The sequence below is a fragment of the Euleptes europaea genome, chromosome 15 (genome assembly GCF_029931775.1).
Source record: "Euleptes europaea isolate rEulEur1 chromosome 15, rEulEur1.hap1, whole genome shotgun sequence".
NCBI lineage: Eukaryota > Metazoa > Chordata > Lepidosauria > Squamata > Sphaerodactylidae > Euleptes > Euleptes europaea.
Window position 1 is genome coordinate 36,115,513 of NC_079326.1, and position 16,181 is coordinate 36,131,693.

The window sequence follows — 16,181 nt, forward strand, 5'->3', positions numbered from 1 at the left end:
GAAGAACAGTACTGTCCGGATGAGCCCGTTATCTTATTACCAAGTCCCCAGGAGGATGGAACTGCTTTGTATTAAATGCTGGCCTTAGGTGCATATATGTATGATAGTGGATAGCTACAGAAATGGTCAGTTTGGCATTAACTTTCAACAGGATCCCTGTTGGCATTAGCGTTACTTTATGCTGTAAACAATATGTTGTGAACAGAATTGTTTTGTTTCTTTTACTTTTTCCTGCCATTGGAAACTTTGTCTTTATCTTCCTTTTCTGGTGTTTCCTGCTCATATTTGTCTGGCTTTGTTACACTGTCATACGAAGGAGGAGAAGTTGTGGAGGAGCTCCTGTCTGTCTTCTGCACAGTTGAGTTCAAACTTAATTTATCAATAATCATTTCATTTTTGATAGAAAAGTCATCCTCATCTTTTTCGTACATGAATGAAACTTTGATTACTGTTCTCTTCAAGCGGTATGACCGAAAAGCTCGCTGAATAACTTTAGCAGACTCCTCCTCAAGTTTCCGTTTCAATGTAGTTGTGATTGGTTCATAAGAGACTTTAGAAGGATTGGCTGCCATAAACCGATCTTCCATTTGAACCCGAAGGGTATCCAATTGATCGCTTTCACCCAAAACACGTTTTGTGAAGGCAAACAAGATGTCAAGGCAGTGAATTCTGTCACCACTTACTATAGGCAAGTCCATTGCAATAAGCTGAATCTTATTTGGTTTGGGTATCAAAAGAGGAGGATCTAAGCAGGCAGCAAAATCAAAGAGATTGAAGTATTCAATAAACTGGGTTGCATCTGGATCAAACTTTTCCCAGACTTCATAGAACATTTCAAAGTCATCTTCACCTAAAGGCTCAGCACTTTCTTCTGTTGCAACACTGAAGTTCTCCAGAATAACAGCAATGTACATGTTTACCACAACTAGAAATGATATGATAATGTAGCTGACAAAGAAGAAAATCCCAACGGAAGGATTGCCACAGTCTCCTTTGACTAAGCTTCCTGGATTATCTTTGTCAGGGTCACAGTCTGGGGGCCCACTATTAAGAATGGGTGCTAGCAAGCCATCCCAGCCAGCAGAGGTGGTAATTTGGAAGAGGCAGATCATGCTGTTACCAAAGGTTTCGAAGTTGAACATGTCATCAATCCCGTCTTCCTTCTTAACATAAGCAAAGTTGGACATTCCGAATATAGCATAGATGAACATGACGAGGAAAAGCAGGAGACCAATGTTAAACAAGGCAGGCAGAGACATCATCAAGGCGAAAAGCAGGGTGCGGATCCCTTTAGCGCCCTTGATAAGCCGCAGGATTCGACCTATCCTGGCAAGTCGGATAACTCGGAACAAGGTGGGGGACACAAAGTATTTCTCAATAATCTTTGCTAGAAACATACCTGTAAAAATTGCAAGATAAAACATTTTATAACTTATCTTACATATTCATAATCATATTGCCTCATTACAGTTAGAATTTTAAATCAGGGAATGTACTGTGAAGATGAGATGGTGAATCACAAGCCTTGGTTCTGTTTTTAGATGATTTTAGCTCTCCCGGCTGATTTTGCGGACCCCAATCCAGATGCTGTTTTAGCCTGAAGCTGGAAAATGCGGGCAAAAAGTGCAGGGACAGCAAGAGGACCTCTGATGGGGGGGGGGGGGGGGAAGGCATGCATAATCAAAAAGAAGCCCGGAAGCAGTCGGCGGGGGTGACCGTGAGGAAACATCCCTGCATAAAAGGCCTATGTTTTTATTTACATGCATTTCCCCTTTTGAATCCCAAATATTTCTTACCTACAATGGAGAGAACAACCACCACGACGTCAAATATATTCCAACCAATCGTGAAATAGTAATAACGGAGTGCAATCAATTTCAGGATGAACTCTCCCGTGAAAAGGACAATGAAAACCACATTTATCCAATACAAAGTATCTGTCATATCTTGAGTCTGGTCATTGGTTTCTACCATCATGGTGAACATATTGAGGCAGATAAGGACCATGATGGCAATGTCAAATGCTTGCTTGGTAACCAAATCAAAAATAATGCCCTGGAATGCATTCTGCAGGGGGTGAAAAACAGACAAAAGTATTTGGTTATTTCCTGGGAATTAAAATGTTTCCCTTGATAAACTTCTTTTCAAATTTGGATGAAATGCTGTGGTGTTGATTTTTTAAAAAAATATTTTGCCTTAAATTAAATGGCACAATTTGCACATGCAAAAATTAATTGTAAAAGCTATGCTTACTGCAGGCCTAGGGATAGGCTTTTGTGGTTTCTTGGACCCCAGTTTTTTCATCGCATTGTAATACTTCTTCTGTTCTTCTGTCATAAATATGTCTTGACCTCCAAAGTAAAGAAGTAAAAAAAATAATGGTTACAACCATAACTAGACTCACAAGACCCATTGATTTCAGTGGGGTTTACAAGGAAATGATTGTTCACAGGCATACATGAACTACAAACATAGGGCTGTATCTAATCACTGCTTTCTGCAGACAGAATACCACTTCAACTAATGGAGGAAGGCAATTTGCATCAATTGTCTCCTTAGGGTTGCCAATCAGGAGTATTTGGGGGGAGGGACATTTGGGGAGGAGACTGGATGGTATTGTGCAACGCTGCAGGAATTCTCCCAGTCTTTATGGATTTTATCATAGCGATTTTGGGAATTCCTAGAACACTGCACAACTCTGAGACTTCATGTACTGGAAGTAATGTCATGGCATTGCATGCTGTCCCCCCACCATTTTTTGCTTCCATTGCTCTACTGAATGAGGCCAGGGACTATAGTGTTGGAATAGGAGGTTGCCCACCGCAGGCAACCTGGTAAGTCTATACCAGGGGCCCCCATCCTGGTGCTTGTGGGCACCATGGCGCCAAACGACACCCTTCCTGAAACCCACCGTTTTTAGAAAGTATGTGGGGCTTGGTGGGGCTTTTGCCCAGCAGGGCTTCTGACGGGCCACTGGAGAGTTAATTGGCATTGCAGATTTTTAAAAATTGCTTCAGCGGCAGCTGCCATCACAGCACGAGGATCTCAATTGTGTGACTAAAGGTAAGCTATGTGTATGCAATAAAGTATTTTTAAATAATGTCTTTATTGTTTAATAAAATGTTCTTTATTAAAAAGGTGTCCCGTTAAGCAGAGCTTCTACTTGAAAGGTTGAGGAGCTGCTCTTAGATGTATATATAACCACACTCTGACCTCAACTTTTTTGAGACGTCTCTTTATGCAAGCATGTCTAAATTTTCTCCCCATGGCCTGGACCACGGGCAGATATGCCAGAGTCCCCTATGAGAAAAGGCTATGTTCTTGTGCCTCTGGACAGGTTGAAACCGTGGCCCATGTACTACTACATTGCAAGAATGGCTCACCTTTACGGGAACAGGTCATCGAACTCCTACTGACAGATTGCCCTGGTGGCACTGATAAGGAGCTAGTTCGATTTCTTTTAAGTGGTACTTATCCCCAGGTTACTGCAGGGGTTGCTAGCTTCCTGGGATTTATATTAAAGTTTTAACTTTTAATGTTGTAAGGAAGATCTCCATCAAAAGTTTATAAATCTCCTTTTTACCTCAATATGTACTCTTTTTTATGCCAAATAAAGGTGTGATTTGATTTGATATAACCACACTTCCTCACTTTGTGCGGTTGGCTTCGCCTCCCGCTGTAGCCATTTTCTGGTTGCACCCACCATCCTTTGTCGAGAATTCCAAAGGTGCCCACAGGCTTGTAAAGGTTGGAGACTCCTCCCACTGCAACCCTCCTCTCCTTTGCCCTCCATGTTGTATGTGATGAGCATTATTTCAGGGAGCTGTACTGGAAGGTGAAACATGGGAAAATCCCATTCTGTGAACTTTGCACTGCACAGGGAAAGGTGAGGATATGGGGGTTGCCAGGAGGACAGAAAGAGGAAACAGTATGGGCAGAGGGATAAAGAGGGAAATAAGGAGCCCCGTGCAAGTTCCCCATTATGCAACTGAGCTAGAGTTTTCCTGGGGAAAGGCTGCCAGGGGAGTGAAGGAGGGCAAGTTGAAGATGGGGGCTGATAAAGGTAGGTTGGCTAGTGGATGGGAAGGAGAGAAGGAAGCAGAAAAAGGGGACAGGCTATGAGGACTTTCGGGGAAGTAAAAGAGGAAATAGTGGGGGAGGGGAAAATGAGATGTGGGTCCCCTACATGTCATGTCTAATTCTTATACTTTGTTTTCAGATTTCTGTAATCCTAGTTTTATTACTTCTTTTTTGAGATGTTTTATTGATTGCACTGAATCTGCTTTGATTCTCAATGAGAAAGATGGACTATAAATGTAAATAAAATAATAAATAATAAAACAGACACTGGATCTGTAATGTTTGTTTTCCAGTAAACGGTTTGGGAAATCTTATTGTATAAATTCAGTTAATGATGTAAATGAAAGATTACAGACATTTATCCTATTGCCTTAGGTAGTCTTCCTCCAACTTCTCTTCAGCTGAAGGAAGAGCTATTTAAGCTGGAGAATGGTTTCCTAGGCTGGAGGAAGGCTTTGCCCAGTGGAGTGGTAGGATACATGCCATAATCTGGAATACATGCCCTGCAAATACTGCAGTATTAAGATCATGATATTCATTTCTTGGATCCTCTGCAACTTTGCTACTTTAGCCATTTCTCTTATACATGGCTTTCTGTATGCTATAGACATGGATAACTGGAACACTTATCTTCTTTTTCTGTTGGTTGAAGTTATCAATTATGACACCAATGAAAAGATTCAGGGTGAAGAATGCACCAAATATAATAAAGATGACAAAGTAAAGATACATGTAAAGGTTATCCTCATAGATTGGCTGTTCGTTAAGCTGTAAAAGAAGATATGACAAGATATCAACACCAGAGAATTTTCAGAGAATAGTTGCACAGATTGCAGGCTAAAATCTTGGTGGGTGCTCACACAGTCATTGATACAAGGATGCTTCTAGATGCATGTGAAGAAGATCACTTTAAAAAAATTGTCACAGGATCTTAGAATTCTTAGGGCATGTTCATACAAACCGAAAATTCTGTGAAAATGTCTAATGGATCAGCTATTAGATGTTAAGTCTGGGAAAATGTATTCTTGCAGCTGCTTTAAAATAGATCTGGCTGACCAGAGATTATATTGACAATTCAACCAAGGACACCTTTAAAGATTTACCCTTTGAAAAGATTGTATAATTCCTTATAATCATCTGATAAATCACAAGACTGTTCATTTGGTTTCCCTCAAACTATCCATGGAAGAGCAGTCAGCCTTGGGAACATACATAATATTAGAAATGTGTTTAGGAAGGTAATAGAGACTACTCATGAGAATATTAGTAGTTATCTTAACCCCTGCAGGGAATTCTCATCTGATTTTAGAACCTGTACAAAAGAGGCTGGGAAAAGAATATATGGTAAATATGCTGGGGCAGCAGAGAAAAATAAAGCTGTCCTAGAAGCCTGTGTTTCTTGGAACTGTTGTGAATTAACTTTGTAACTAGGATCAAGAAGGGGCAGGGGAGAAGGGAAGAGGAAAGAAACAAGAGAGAAAAGAAGGATATATTTAAGATACTGGGCTGAGGATTCATTTAGGGCGAGAGCTTCCTACCTCAAGCCAATTTCCTAACTCTCAATTTTGAGGAATGGGTCTTCCTCTTTTCTGGAATGTCTCTTTGCCCATATCTACTGACAAACTTTTAATTAATGTACCAACCCTTTAACATAGAATCATAGAGTTGGAAGGGACCACCAGGGTCATCTAGTCCACCCCCTGCACAATGAAGGAAATTAACAACTACCTCCCCCCACATCCCCAGTGACCCCAATCCTCCCCCCGCCATGCAGGATCCCACAATCAAAGCACTCTCGACAGATGGCCATCTAGCCTCTGCTTAAAGACCTCCAAAGACGGGGACTCTACCACCCTCCGAGGCAGCACATTCCACCGTCGAACAGCCCTCACTGTCAGAAAGTTCTTCCTAATGTTTAGGTGGAATCACTTTTCTATTAGTTTAAATCCATTACTCCGTGTCCTAGTCTCTGGAGCAACAGAGAACAAGCTAGTTCCCTCATCAACATGACATCCCTTCAAATATTTAAACATGGCTATCATGTCACCCCTTAACCTTCTCTTCTCCAGACTGAACAAACCCAGCTCCTTAAGTCTTTCCTCATAAGGCATGGATTCCAGACCTTGGACCATTCTGGTCGCTCTCCTCTGGACACGCTCCAACTTGTCAACATCTTTCTTAAATTGTGGAGCCCAAAACTGGACACAGTATTCCAAGTGAGGTCTGACCAATGCAGAATACAGTGATAGTATTACTTCCCTTGCTCTAGACACAATACTCCTATTGATGCAGCCCAGAATTGCATTGGCCTTCTTAGCCGCCATATCACACTGTTGACTCATGCTCAGTTTGTGGTCCACTAAGACTCCCAGATCTCTTTCACATGTACTGTTGTCAAGCCAACTCTCTCCCATCCTGTACCTGTGCCTTATGTTGTTTCTGCTTAGGTGAAGTACTTTACACTTCTTCCCACTGAAATCCATTTTATGAAATCCATTTTATGATTCACCACATCTGATTAGCTGGAGTAATTCTGGAAACTTCTTGATTTGATTTAAATAGTAACACTGACTCGAAATACATTATGCAATACTAACTGAAGAGGTAGAACTATTTTCATTGTTTCATCTTTGTACTTACATCCTGCCAGTGTAAGTTTGAGAGTTATTATGAGCACCTCAGTGTTCACATTTTTTTTTAAATGTCATGTACTTACTTTTCTTGAATCAACAGCAGCATACATTATAGGCATCCATCCTTTAAAAGTGGCCTGTAAAGAGGGAACATGTTAAAATTATCTATGATGACAAAGTACTATACAAATCTTTCAGTTCAAATGACACAATCTTACAGATGATTCAGAAGACTACATTAAAGCATACATCTGCATCTGATATGTGGTTAAAATCCTCTTTATCTTTTTTCTGGGCTGATATAGTCCTAGGGAGATGTCACACCAGAGTAGTTTGGTTACTTACGAGGGTTGTAGTTGTGTTAAGAAAGTTCTGTGTAGGAATAGCACCTTAGGAAGAAATTTAATAAAAGTTTTAGTAGAAAAACCCCCATGCTGCTCCAACGAATACCTCCAAGTAGGGTTCAAATTAAATTGTCATGTAAACGTTCTGTAGCCAAGTAGAAGGTTTAACTTAGGGTTTCCAACTTCCAGGTATTAGCTGGAGATCTCCCACTATTACAGCTGATCTCCAGCTGATAGAGATCAGTTTCCCTGGAGAAAATGGCCACTTTGACAGTTGGACTCTATGACAAGTCCCTCCCCTCCCAAAACCCTGCCCTCCTCAGGCTCCGCCCCAAAAACCTCCTGCTGGTGGTGAAGAGGAACCTGGCAACCCTAGTTTAGATGCAGTATAAACCTACAGTACAACCTAAATGCAAAACATCATCAATAGTGGAAGCAATGGTTTTTGTTGCTACTGATAAAATGGTCTGCTAAACTACTAAGCGGTGTGCTGATAGAACACCAAGGCTTTACTAAAGACCGAACAATTAGCCCAGGAGCAAATGGCTGCAGAGAACAGTCCATCAACTGGATGGAGGCTCCATGAGGCCCTAACGGTTGAAGCAATCATCTATGAGCATTTTGTCATTCAAAACTCTCAGCAGAGCAAGGAGTCGAGAGCCTCTTTGTGAGTCCTACAACTGCAAGTAGTATGCCACTCAAACTTGCTGGGGAGAAGGGATGGGAGCCTACTTTTGCAAGGGCATCCTCCATGAGCATTTTGTCATTCCAATTTCTCAGCTGTAGTAGGAAGAGGAACATGCCACTATGAGGCCTTTTCAGCAAGTACTTTATTGCTTAAACTGTCCCGGCTGGAGAGGGGAAGGAAGCCTCTCTGAGGCCTTCATCTGTGAGCACTTTGCCACTGCAAACTCCGAACCAGAGAATGGAGGGCAGCAGGCCTGTGTGAGGCCTTCCTCTGAAAGCACTTGGTTCATCTTCTCGGCCAGAATGGAAAGGAGAAGACGCTACGACAAAGGAGGAACGCCTCACCTGTGTGCTACAATATACATCCATGTCTCCACTAATTCGACAGGTCCTGTATCGACACTGGCATTTGGTACAGCACTTGCCAGGATGCTCATTGCCGCCTCGTGTGGCATACAAACGCACACGTTCCCTTAGAGACATACTGACACATAACACACCTCACAGAAGCAATGCTTCAAACCTTCCTAATGGCAATTACAAATGTGGCTCTTGCTTAAGTTGCAAGTACATGCTGACAGTAAAGGAAATTACTAATCCAATTACTAAGAAGACCTTCAAAATATGCAGCTTTAACAATTGTGACTCACACAATCCTATATATTGCGTAATTTGCACATGCCAACAGTGGTACATTGGAAAAACATCTAGACCCATTAAGTACCGCATTAGTGAGCACAGGTCTAGATTAAGGAATAAAGTGGCTGAGGCACCCCTAACTGCACATTTCCTGGCAAAAAATCATAGCGATGAGGACTTATCCTTTTTTGTGTTATGGTGCTTTGAGAGTTCACATAATTATGACAGAATAGATCTTGAATTATTATTGAAGCATCAGGAGTCTAAGTATATCCAGCTCTTTGATACTCTACATCCTAAAGGCTTAAACACTACATTAGATTTGTCTTGTTATTTATAATGGGAATGCTGTTTACACAATGTGTTGTAACTCAATCATTTTTGGTGCATTGTGTCGCTGTACCTTTAAGATTGTTGTAAATTGCTGAATCATTGTACCACGTGGTTATCTTGTATTTAACTGGGGCGGTAACATGGCAACTTTGCCAACGCGGAAGCTTTGTAATTAACAGCAAGCGTGTAAGTAAGAATTTTGTTGTATTCTCTTGTAGTGTATTATGACTATGTTCACTTTTTTATGCCGGTGTACTGCATAATGTTATTTTATGTTATAAATATAATGGCCCCTGAGGAAGGCTGGGTTTAAGCCGAAACAGAAAAAGTACCGGAAGTCTGTTGAAAACTGAATTATACATCACCTTACCTCTTGAATGGTCGTCAAACCTCCTTGAGAGAAGGACGTTTTCCTAGCTATTATTCTAGGATTGTATACGTTGTTGCTAAACATTATTAGTATTATTTTTGGACATTGTCCATGTTTGCAGCAGATACTGGGTGTATCTTTGCTTTGTTTTATGCTTTACAATTATAAAGCTAAGTGTTTTTGCAGTTTTGTGACTGTTTGTATGTTTGCTAAACCTCCAGGTGGTGGCTGGAGGTCTCCTGCTATTACAACTGATTGCCAGCCGATAGAGATCAGTTCCCCTGGAGAAAATGGCCGCTTTGCCAATTGGACTCTATGGCATTGAAGTCCCTCCTTTCTCCAAATAGAGTTGCCAAGTCCCTCTTTGCCCCTGGTGGGAGGTTTTTGGGGTGCAGCCTGAGGAGGGCAGGGTTTGGGGAGGGGAGGGACTTCAATGCCATAGAGTCCAATTGCCAAAGCGACCATTTTCTCCAGGGGAACTGATCTCTATTAGCTAGAGATTAGTTATAATAGCAGGAAATCTCCAGGTAGTACCTGGAGGTTGGCAACCCTATTCCCAAACCCCGTCCTCCTCAGGCTCTGCCCCCAAATCCTCCCACCGGTGGTGAAGAGGGACCTGGCAACCCTATCCATAGTGCTACTTGCAGAAACAGATTGCTGCCAACCAGAAAAAGTCTGCCTGCGTCTCTAAATCTCATCCAACACAAAGATGAATGTGGGGGGTGGGGGTGGAACAAAAGGATGTTAAAAAAAACTTATTCTAGTAAGCACCAAGACTTATGACTTGCTGTCTGCTAGCCAAAAAAAGCTGGACTGGAGATTGTTGAGGAAACCTCTCTCTCTCTGGAGCTGACAAAAGCCTAATGACCCTAGCTGTGACCAGAAGGAATGCTTTTCCAGTAGTTCAGGTTGATCCACCCCAGAATCACTGGAGAATTTGTGTTATTTCAGTGGAAATATGGCAATAAAATAAGGGCATGAATATTTATTACTTATTGTCCAGTACGGTTTGCATTTAAAAAAATGTACCAGTGCAAAATACTCCCCACACACACACACAATACGTAACTTAGGCTCTGAGTGTTAAAAACCAGAGAAAAACCATTTAACCATTATATTAAAAACCAGCAGTCATGCCTCTCCCTGCCTCCCACTTGAGCACACCAATTAACAGCCAAAAAAATCCCTCCTATCCACATAGACATTAAAATCAAAATTCAAATCAAATCAAGGGAAAAGTTATACTGACATCCCCGTGATTCCATTGGGGCAAAAGTGGAAATCTAAGCACGAGTGTGAAGACTAATATAAAAGACACAAGGTATAGGGCTCCTGTCCAGCAATCTTTTATTTCAAGAGAGCTGACATTAGATAACATCCTGGGGTGTGCGTGGGGTTGCCAGGTCCCCTTGGCAATCAGCGGGGGGCAGGGGAGGACTTACCAGAGGACCTTCACCGGCATCGAGCCAATGTCCTGCCCTCTGCACACAGGAAGCGATGTCAGCGTATCACCAGTGAAGCCGGCATCACTCTGGTATTTAACCACAGAACCTAAATACCAGAACATCCCCGGAACCCCCTCGTGATGCGCTGACGTCACGAGCGCACGGGGAGTTATGTCAATATGTTGGGCGCCATTTCCTCCCCCCACTGGTCAGCTGAGTGGTGGTGGGGAGAATCCATTGGGTGGGGGATTTCCCACCCCCAGCAGGGGCCTGTGGGTGGGGGAAGAGATTATATCCTAAGAAATTAACATCCAGCATATTGTAATGCAAAAGTTATTGCTAAAATGAAATTAATGGTTACTTACCACTTGTAGTAGTGAAAGATATCCAATTCCAACATTATCAAAGTTTACTTTCACATTTACCCATCTTGTACTGTTAGTAATGTTAAAATGTTCACAATCAGTTTTGTTCTGAATAGTTGCGTTCGCCAGGAATTTTCCAGTTGTGGCATTAATACAATGGTAAAATTTGCCAGCAAATAGATTTACACCCATGATACTGAAAATTAGCCAGAATATCAGACAAACGAGAAGTACATTCATAATAGATGGTATGGCTCCTACGAGGGCGTTCACAACCACCTAGTGAAAAAAATAAATGAAGTGAGTAAAGGCTGCATAAAAAGATTGTAAGACCTTGTCAAAAGGTTTGTTTCAGGAAAGTATTTAGGTAGTTTCTGATGCTCCATTGTCTCTTCATAAGCTTACTAGTTCTCGAGACTGCCATTTGACCAACCAAGCTATAGCATTAATTTAACAGAGAATTCAGGCAATTGATAAAATTAACAATATTGTTTTAACAATAAAAGGAACACATTGGCTAAATGTTTAGCTGTTCACAGCTACAGAAAACAAGGTTCATTGTAGAGGGAGATCGCCCACCTTTTATTGCCACTGCCAATGTCCCTCTTAGAGACAGATGACAACACTACTGATCTAAGTGCAATGAAGGATAAACACACCAGCTTCTCTATGGACAAAAGAGGCATAAAATTTGGGAGATTCTCAAGATAACATTAAGACATAAATTGCTTGGGAGGTGTTGACAGTAGTGCAAGGAGGATCTTAATAATGTATTTGTGACAAGTTCAGGGTATTGTGAATTGAACTACACAGTGAAAATCCTACATGGGAAGGCATAGCTTTAAGGTGGGTTGGGGGAAATTAACAGGCAAGAGTGTATGGTTGAGGGAATGAGAAGGAATGGAATAGGATTAGGTTTTATCCCTAGCTTCTACAAAAACCAATGTGCTCCTAGATCAGGGCTTCTTAAACTTTTTCCACTTATGACCCCTTTTTGCCCGAGAAATTTTTACGCAACCCCGGATATATAGGTATATAAAATAGGTATACTAATCAAACATTTACTGATAATAAATCATAAAGAAGCTTTTTACTGTTGCCAAATTTTTAGTGACCTCCACATTCAGTTATGTGACCCCCCCATATGGGGTCACGACCCACAGTTTTAGAAGCTTTGTCTTAGATAAATCAGGTTTGGAATCGGAAGCCGGACCTTCAACACTGCTATAGGATTGATGGTTGGTCTCACTACATTTTACACTCAACAGTGCAGAAACAGCCCTATGTGACCTATGTGAAAGCACTGAAGAATTCTGAAGTCCTTTCCACCAACAGGCAGAGAAAGCTGAAGGGGACAGAAATCAATCAGTGAAGGAGGAGCCTCTGGCTCCCTTACTCTGTGTTCTATTTATCTCTCCTAATCCCTTTTCTCAGCAGCTAATTTTCCGTGAGAGGGTGGAGGAGCAAAGAAATGAGCTGTGAAGACAACGAAGTGGGAGATAAACAGCACACAGAGGCCTTTTATGCAGGGACGTTTCCCCCGTGGTCACCCTGCAGACTGCTTCGGGGCTTCCCTTTGATTATGCATGCTCTTTCCACTCGTCAGAGGTCGCCTTGCTCTCCCTGCGTGTTTTGCCTGCATTTTCTAGATTAGGGCTAAAACAGCATCTGCTAAATGTGGGCAAAATGCACGGGGAGAGGGAGGCGACCTCAAGGGCAGAAAGGGCATGAATAATCAAAGAGAAACTCTAAAGCAGTTGGCAGGGTGATGCTCAATTTTTTTGACCTAATTTTGTTTCACTTACCCTCATTCCTTCAAATCGTGATAAGGCTCTCAGAGGTCTCAGCGCTCTTAGTGTCCGAAGTGATTTAATGGGTCCAAGTTCAGAATAACCCAAAGCGTTAGCTGTTAGACTAATTATGGACACCTACTCAAAAAAGAGAAAGTGTATGGTTATTTAAATGAGTGGAATAGTATAAAATTTTATCTAGTTATTAGAAACACACCTAATCTGGCATTCTTAACACATATGTCAGCTTTTAAAAACACAAAATCAACATATAGCAATGTATAAAATTCAATAAATATCACCTAGATTATGAACACCATTCAGAATAGAGTTTACAGCATGCTGACTCAGGGGAAAGATACATTGTTTACTCACCGAGAAAGTCCTTTCCGCTCTGAAGTAGAAGGGCATCTTGATCTTTGGGTGTTTCTCACCCATTGCTAGGGGTAGGCAGGACTAAACTAACAACTTCCTGTCTCCTGGCGAGGAACACCTCCCCTTCCAGTTATTCTACAGCAAGCTAAAGAGACAGGGAAAAGCACTCACAAATAAGGAGTACAAAAACCAATAAACTGAACGATAAACTTAGAATCAATCTATATGTATTGCTACAATATTATTAGGCCAATCGAATCAGTAGGCCAGTTTGGTGTGCTTATAAGATGATGTTGCCATCTCCGGGTGGCCAAGATGCCCTTCTACTTCAGAGCGGAAAGGACCTTCTCGGTGAGTAAACAATGTACCTTTCCCGCTCTGAAGGAAGGGCATCTTGATCTTTGGGATTTCCAAGAGCAATGATATAACGGGTGGGAACTCAGTCCTCATCATCTTCCACCACGTGCTGTAAAATACGTCTACCGAATGCTGCTTTAGCGGATGCCATAGTATTGATTTGATAATGTCTAATGAAAGTAGTCACGTTGGACCAAGTAGCCGGTTTATAGATCTCTTAGTCGAAGCTTGTTTGAAAAATGTGGCCTGCGTGGCTGCGCTTCATAGTGAATGGGCTGTAATCCCATTTGGAACTTGGAGACCACTGGCTAGGTAGGCTTCTCTCATGCATTGTCTAATGGATATGCTGATAGATGGTTGCGACATGCGAAGTCCCTTGTTGGGTGCAGAAATGGAGATAAACATAATTCCGTTTTCCTAATGGATTCAGTTCTAGATATATAAATATGACTAGCTCTATGCAAGTCCAAGGTGTGCCAACTCCGCTCTCCGGGAGTAGAAGGATTAGGACAAAAGGAACACTGAGACTGATGAAACTGGGAACCCACTTTGGGGGTGAACGAAGGATCAGTACGTAGAACAACTTTATCTTTGTGAAAGATACGTAAGTCCTTGCGAATAGAGAGGGCACCCAATTCCGAAACCCTCCTGGCAGAGGTTATGGCAACTAAAAATAAGATCTTCATCCTTACTAATCGTAAGGGAACTTCCCTCATAGGTTTGAAGGGACTTTTGGTTAGAGCAGAAAGTACAGTGTTCAGTCTCCAGGTAGGAAAGCAGTGAGTCACCGGAGGGGTAGATTGAGCTACTCCTTTAATAAAAGCCTTAACCTGAGGAAGCGACGACAGAGGAATCCCATCAATATCCAGACAGACTGAGGCAATAGCAGACACTTGCTTTCGTAAGGTTGCTGCTCTAAGGCCCTGCTGTGCACCGTTCTGTAAAAGGTCCAGTAACTGAGGTAGCTTAGGAGAGATAGGGTTGATTGTCTACAGGTGACACCACCTGGAGAAGGCTTTCCAGGTGTATTGATATATCCTTGTAGTAGAAGGACGTCTGGCTTTAAGGATGGTCCCCACCACCTCCGTGGAAAGACCAAGGACTAAGAGCCTTGCCCTTTCCACATCCAAGCGGTTAATTGAAACTATCCTGGATCTGGATGAATCATTGGTCCCTGTAGAAGGAGATCCGAGGATGTCGGAATCTGCCAAGGTGCCCTGGTGGAGAGCCCCATGAGTGCAGGAAAACACGGCCGGTGTGCCCAATTGGGAGTGATCAGGAAGACTTCCGCTCTCTCCACCCTTATCTTCCTGATGACCTTCAGAAGGATAGGCAGTGGTGGAAAGGCATATAGGAGACCCGGAGGCCACTGAGTCAGAAAAGCGTCCACTTGCTCTGCTTTCGGATGGTAGAACCGGGAGAAGAACCTATCCACCTGATGATTCTGGACTGAGGTGAACAGATCCACCGTGGGTGTTCCAAACCAGCTGGTGATGGCTTGAAAGACTTGTGTATTCAGCATCCATTCTCCTTCCTGGAGGGTCTGACAGCTTAACCAATCTGCCTGAATGTTGTGGATGCCCCATAAGGTGTTTTTCTGCCCAGACTCCTGGTGCAGGTGAGAGGAGTGAGACCCACCCTGCTTGTTGATGTGGGCCTTGGTCGCCACATTGTCTGTTTTGATTAGCACGTGTTTGTTTCTGACAAGGTCGTGGAATTTGTTGAGGGCTAGGCGTACTGTCCTGAGTTCGAGGAGATTGATGTGGAGAGTTGTTTCTGACTGGCTCCATATGCCCTGAGCCAAATAGTCTGCCACCGTGGCTCCCCATCCCTCGAGGCTGGCATCTGTAAACACCTGGACCAGCTGCTTTATGTAGATACGGTTGTCCGACTGTTAGACTGTTGACTTTGGTCCACCATAAGAGGCTCCTCCTGGCCACCGGACTGAGGGAGAGGGTCTTGTCTATCTTGTGTGTGATGAACAACTGGAATGGACGCAATGCTGCTTGGAGTGGTCGGGAGTGGAAGTGAGCCCAAGGAATCAGGCCTAGACAGGATACCATGAGGCCTAGGAGCCTTGTCAGAGCCATCAGTCGATGTCATGACGACTTTACCGTGGACTTGGCCACCGCTGCAATTTTGCGGGCCTTGTCTGTTGGGAGGAAAATACTGGTGGTGGAATCTATGACCACTCCCAGATATAGGATCCTCTGTACGGGCTTAGCAAGCTTTTGGCTTTGATTATAAGACAGCTGTGTGTTTCGAGTGCCGTAATGACTCGAGTGGAGTGCTGAAGTGCCAGGTTGTATGAGGCGGTGCATATGAGTAGGTTGTCTAGGTAGGGATGTACTTGGATTCCTTCCTTCCTTAACATAGCCACAATAGCTACCATCACTTTGGAAAAAAGAAAAAAAACTCAGGGGGCAGATGTAAACCCAAATGGTAGTGCCCTGAACTGTAAATGAAGGTTCATATAGTTGAATCTCAGAAGGCGCCGGTGGGACTGATGGATGGGGATATGCATATAAGCCTCTGTGAGATCTATGGATGTCATGAAGGTGTTTGGACGCAGTGCCTCTATGATGGTTCACAGTGTCTCCATGCGAAAATGGTTGGCCTGGATGAATCAATTGAGAAATTTGAGATCCAGGATAGTCTCCAGTCCCCATTCTTTTGGGGACTGTGAAAAATATGGAGTAAACTCCCTGGAGATGTTCCTGAATAGGTACTTCTTCTATGGCCCCGATCTGGATCAAGTGAGGA

General features: G+C 42.8%; 1 protein-coding gene across 1 annotated transcript in view; it reads right to left on the reverse strand.

Annotated features, from left to right (window-relative positions):
- Window positions 1–221: 221 nt before the first annotated feature.
- The window catches only part of LOC130487682 (sodium channel protein type 2 subunit alpha-like), a 59,592-nt gene continuing 43,632 nt past the window's right edge, over window positions 222–16,181 (reverse strand). Inside the window, exons 20-26 of the mRNA XM_056861182.1 lie at window positions 12,702–12,824; window positions 10,897–11,175; window positions 6,797–6,850; window positions 4,711–4,848; window positions 2,254–2,358; window positions 1,797–2,067; window positions 222–1,399 (exon numbers count right to left, since the gene is read on the reverse strand). Coding sequence (XP_056717160.1) covers window positions 222–1,399; window positions 1,797–2,067; window positions 2,254–2,358; window positions 4,711–4,848; window positions 6,797–6,850; window positions 10,897–11,175; window positions 12,702–12,824 — 2,148 coding nt within the window. The remainder of the gene's footprint in view (window positions 1,400–1,796; window positions 2,068–2,253; window positions 2,359–4,710; window positions 4,849–6,796; window positions 6,851–10,896; window positions 11,176–12,701; window positions 12,825–16,181) is intronic.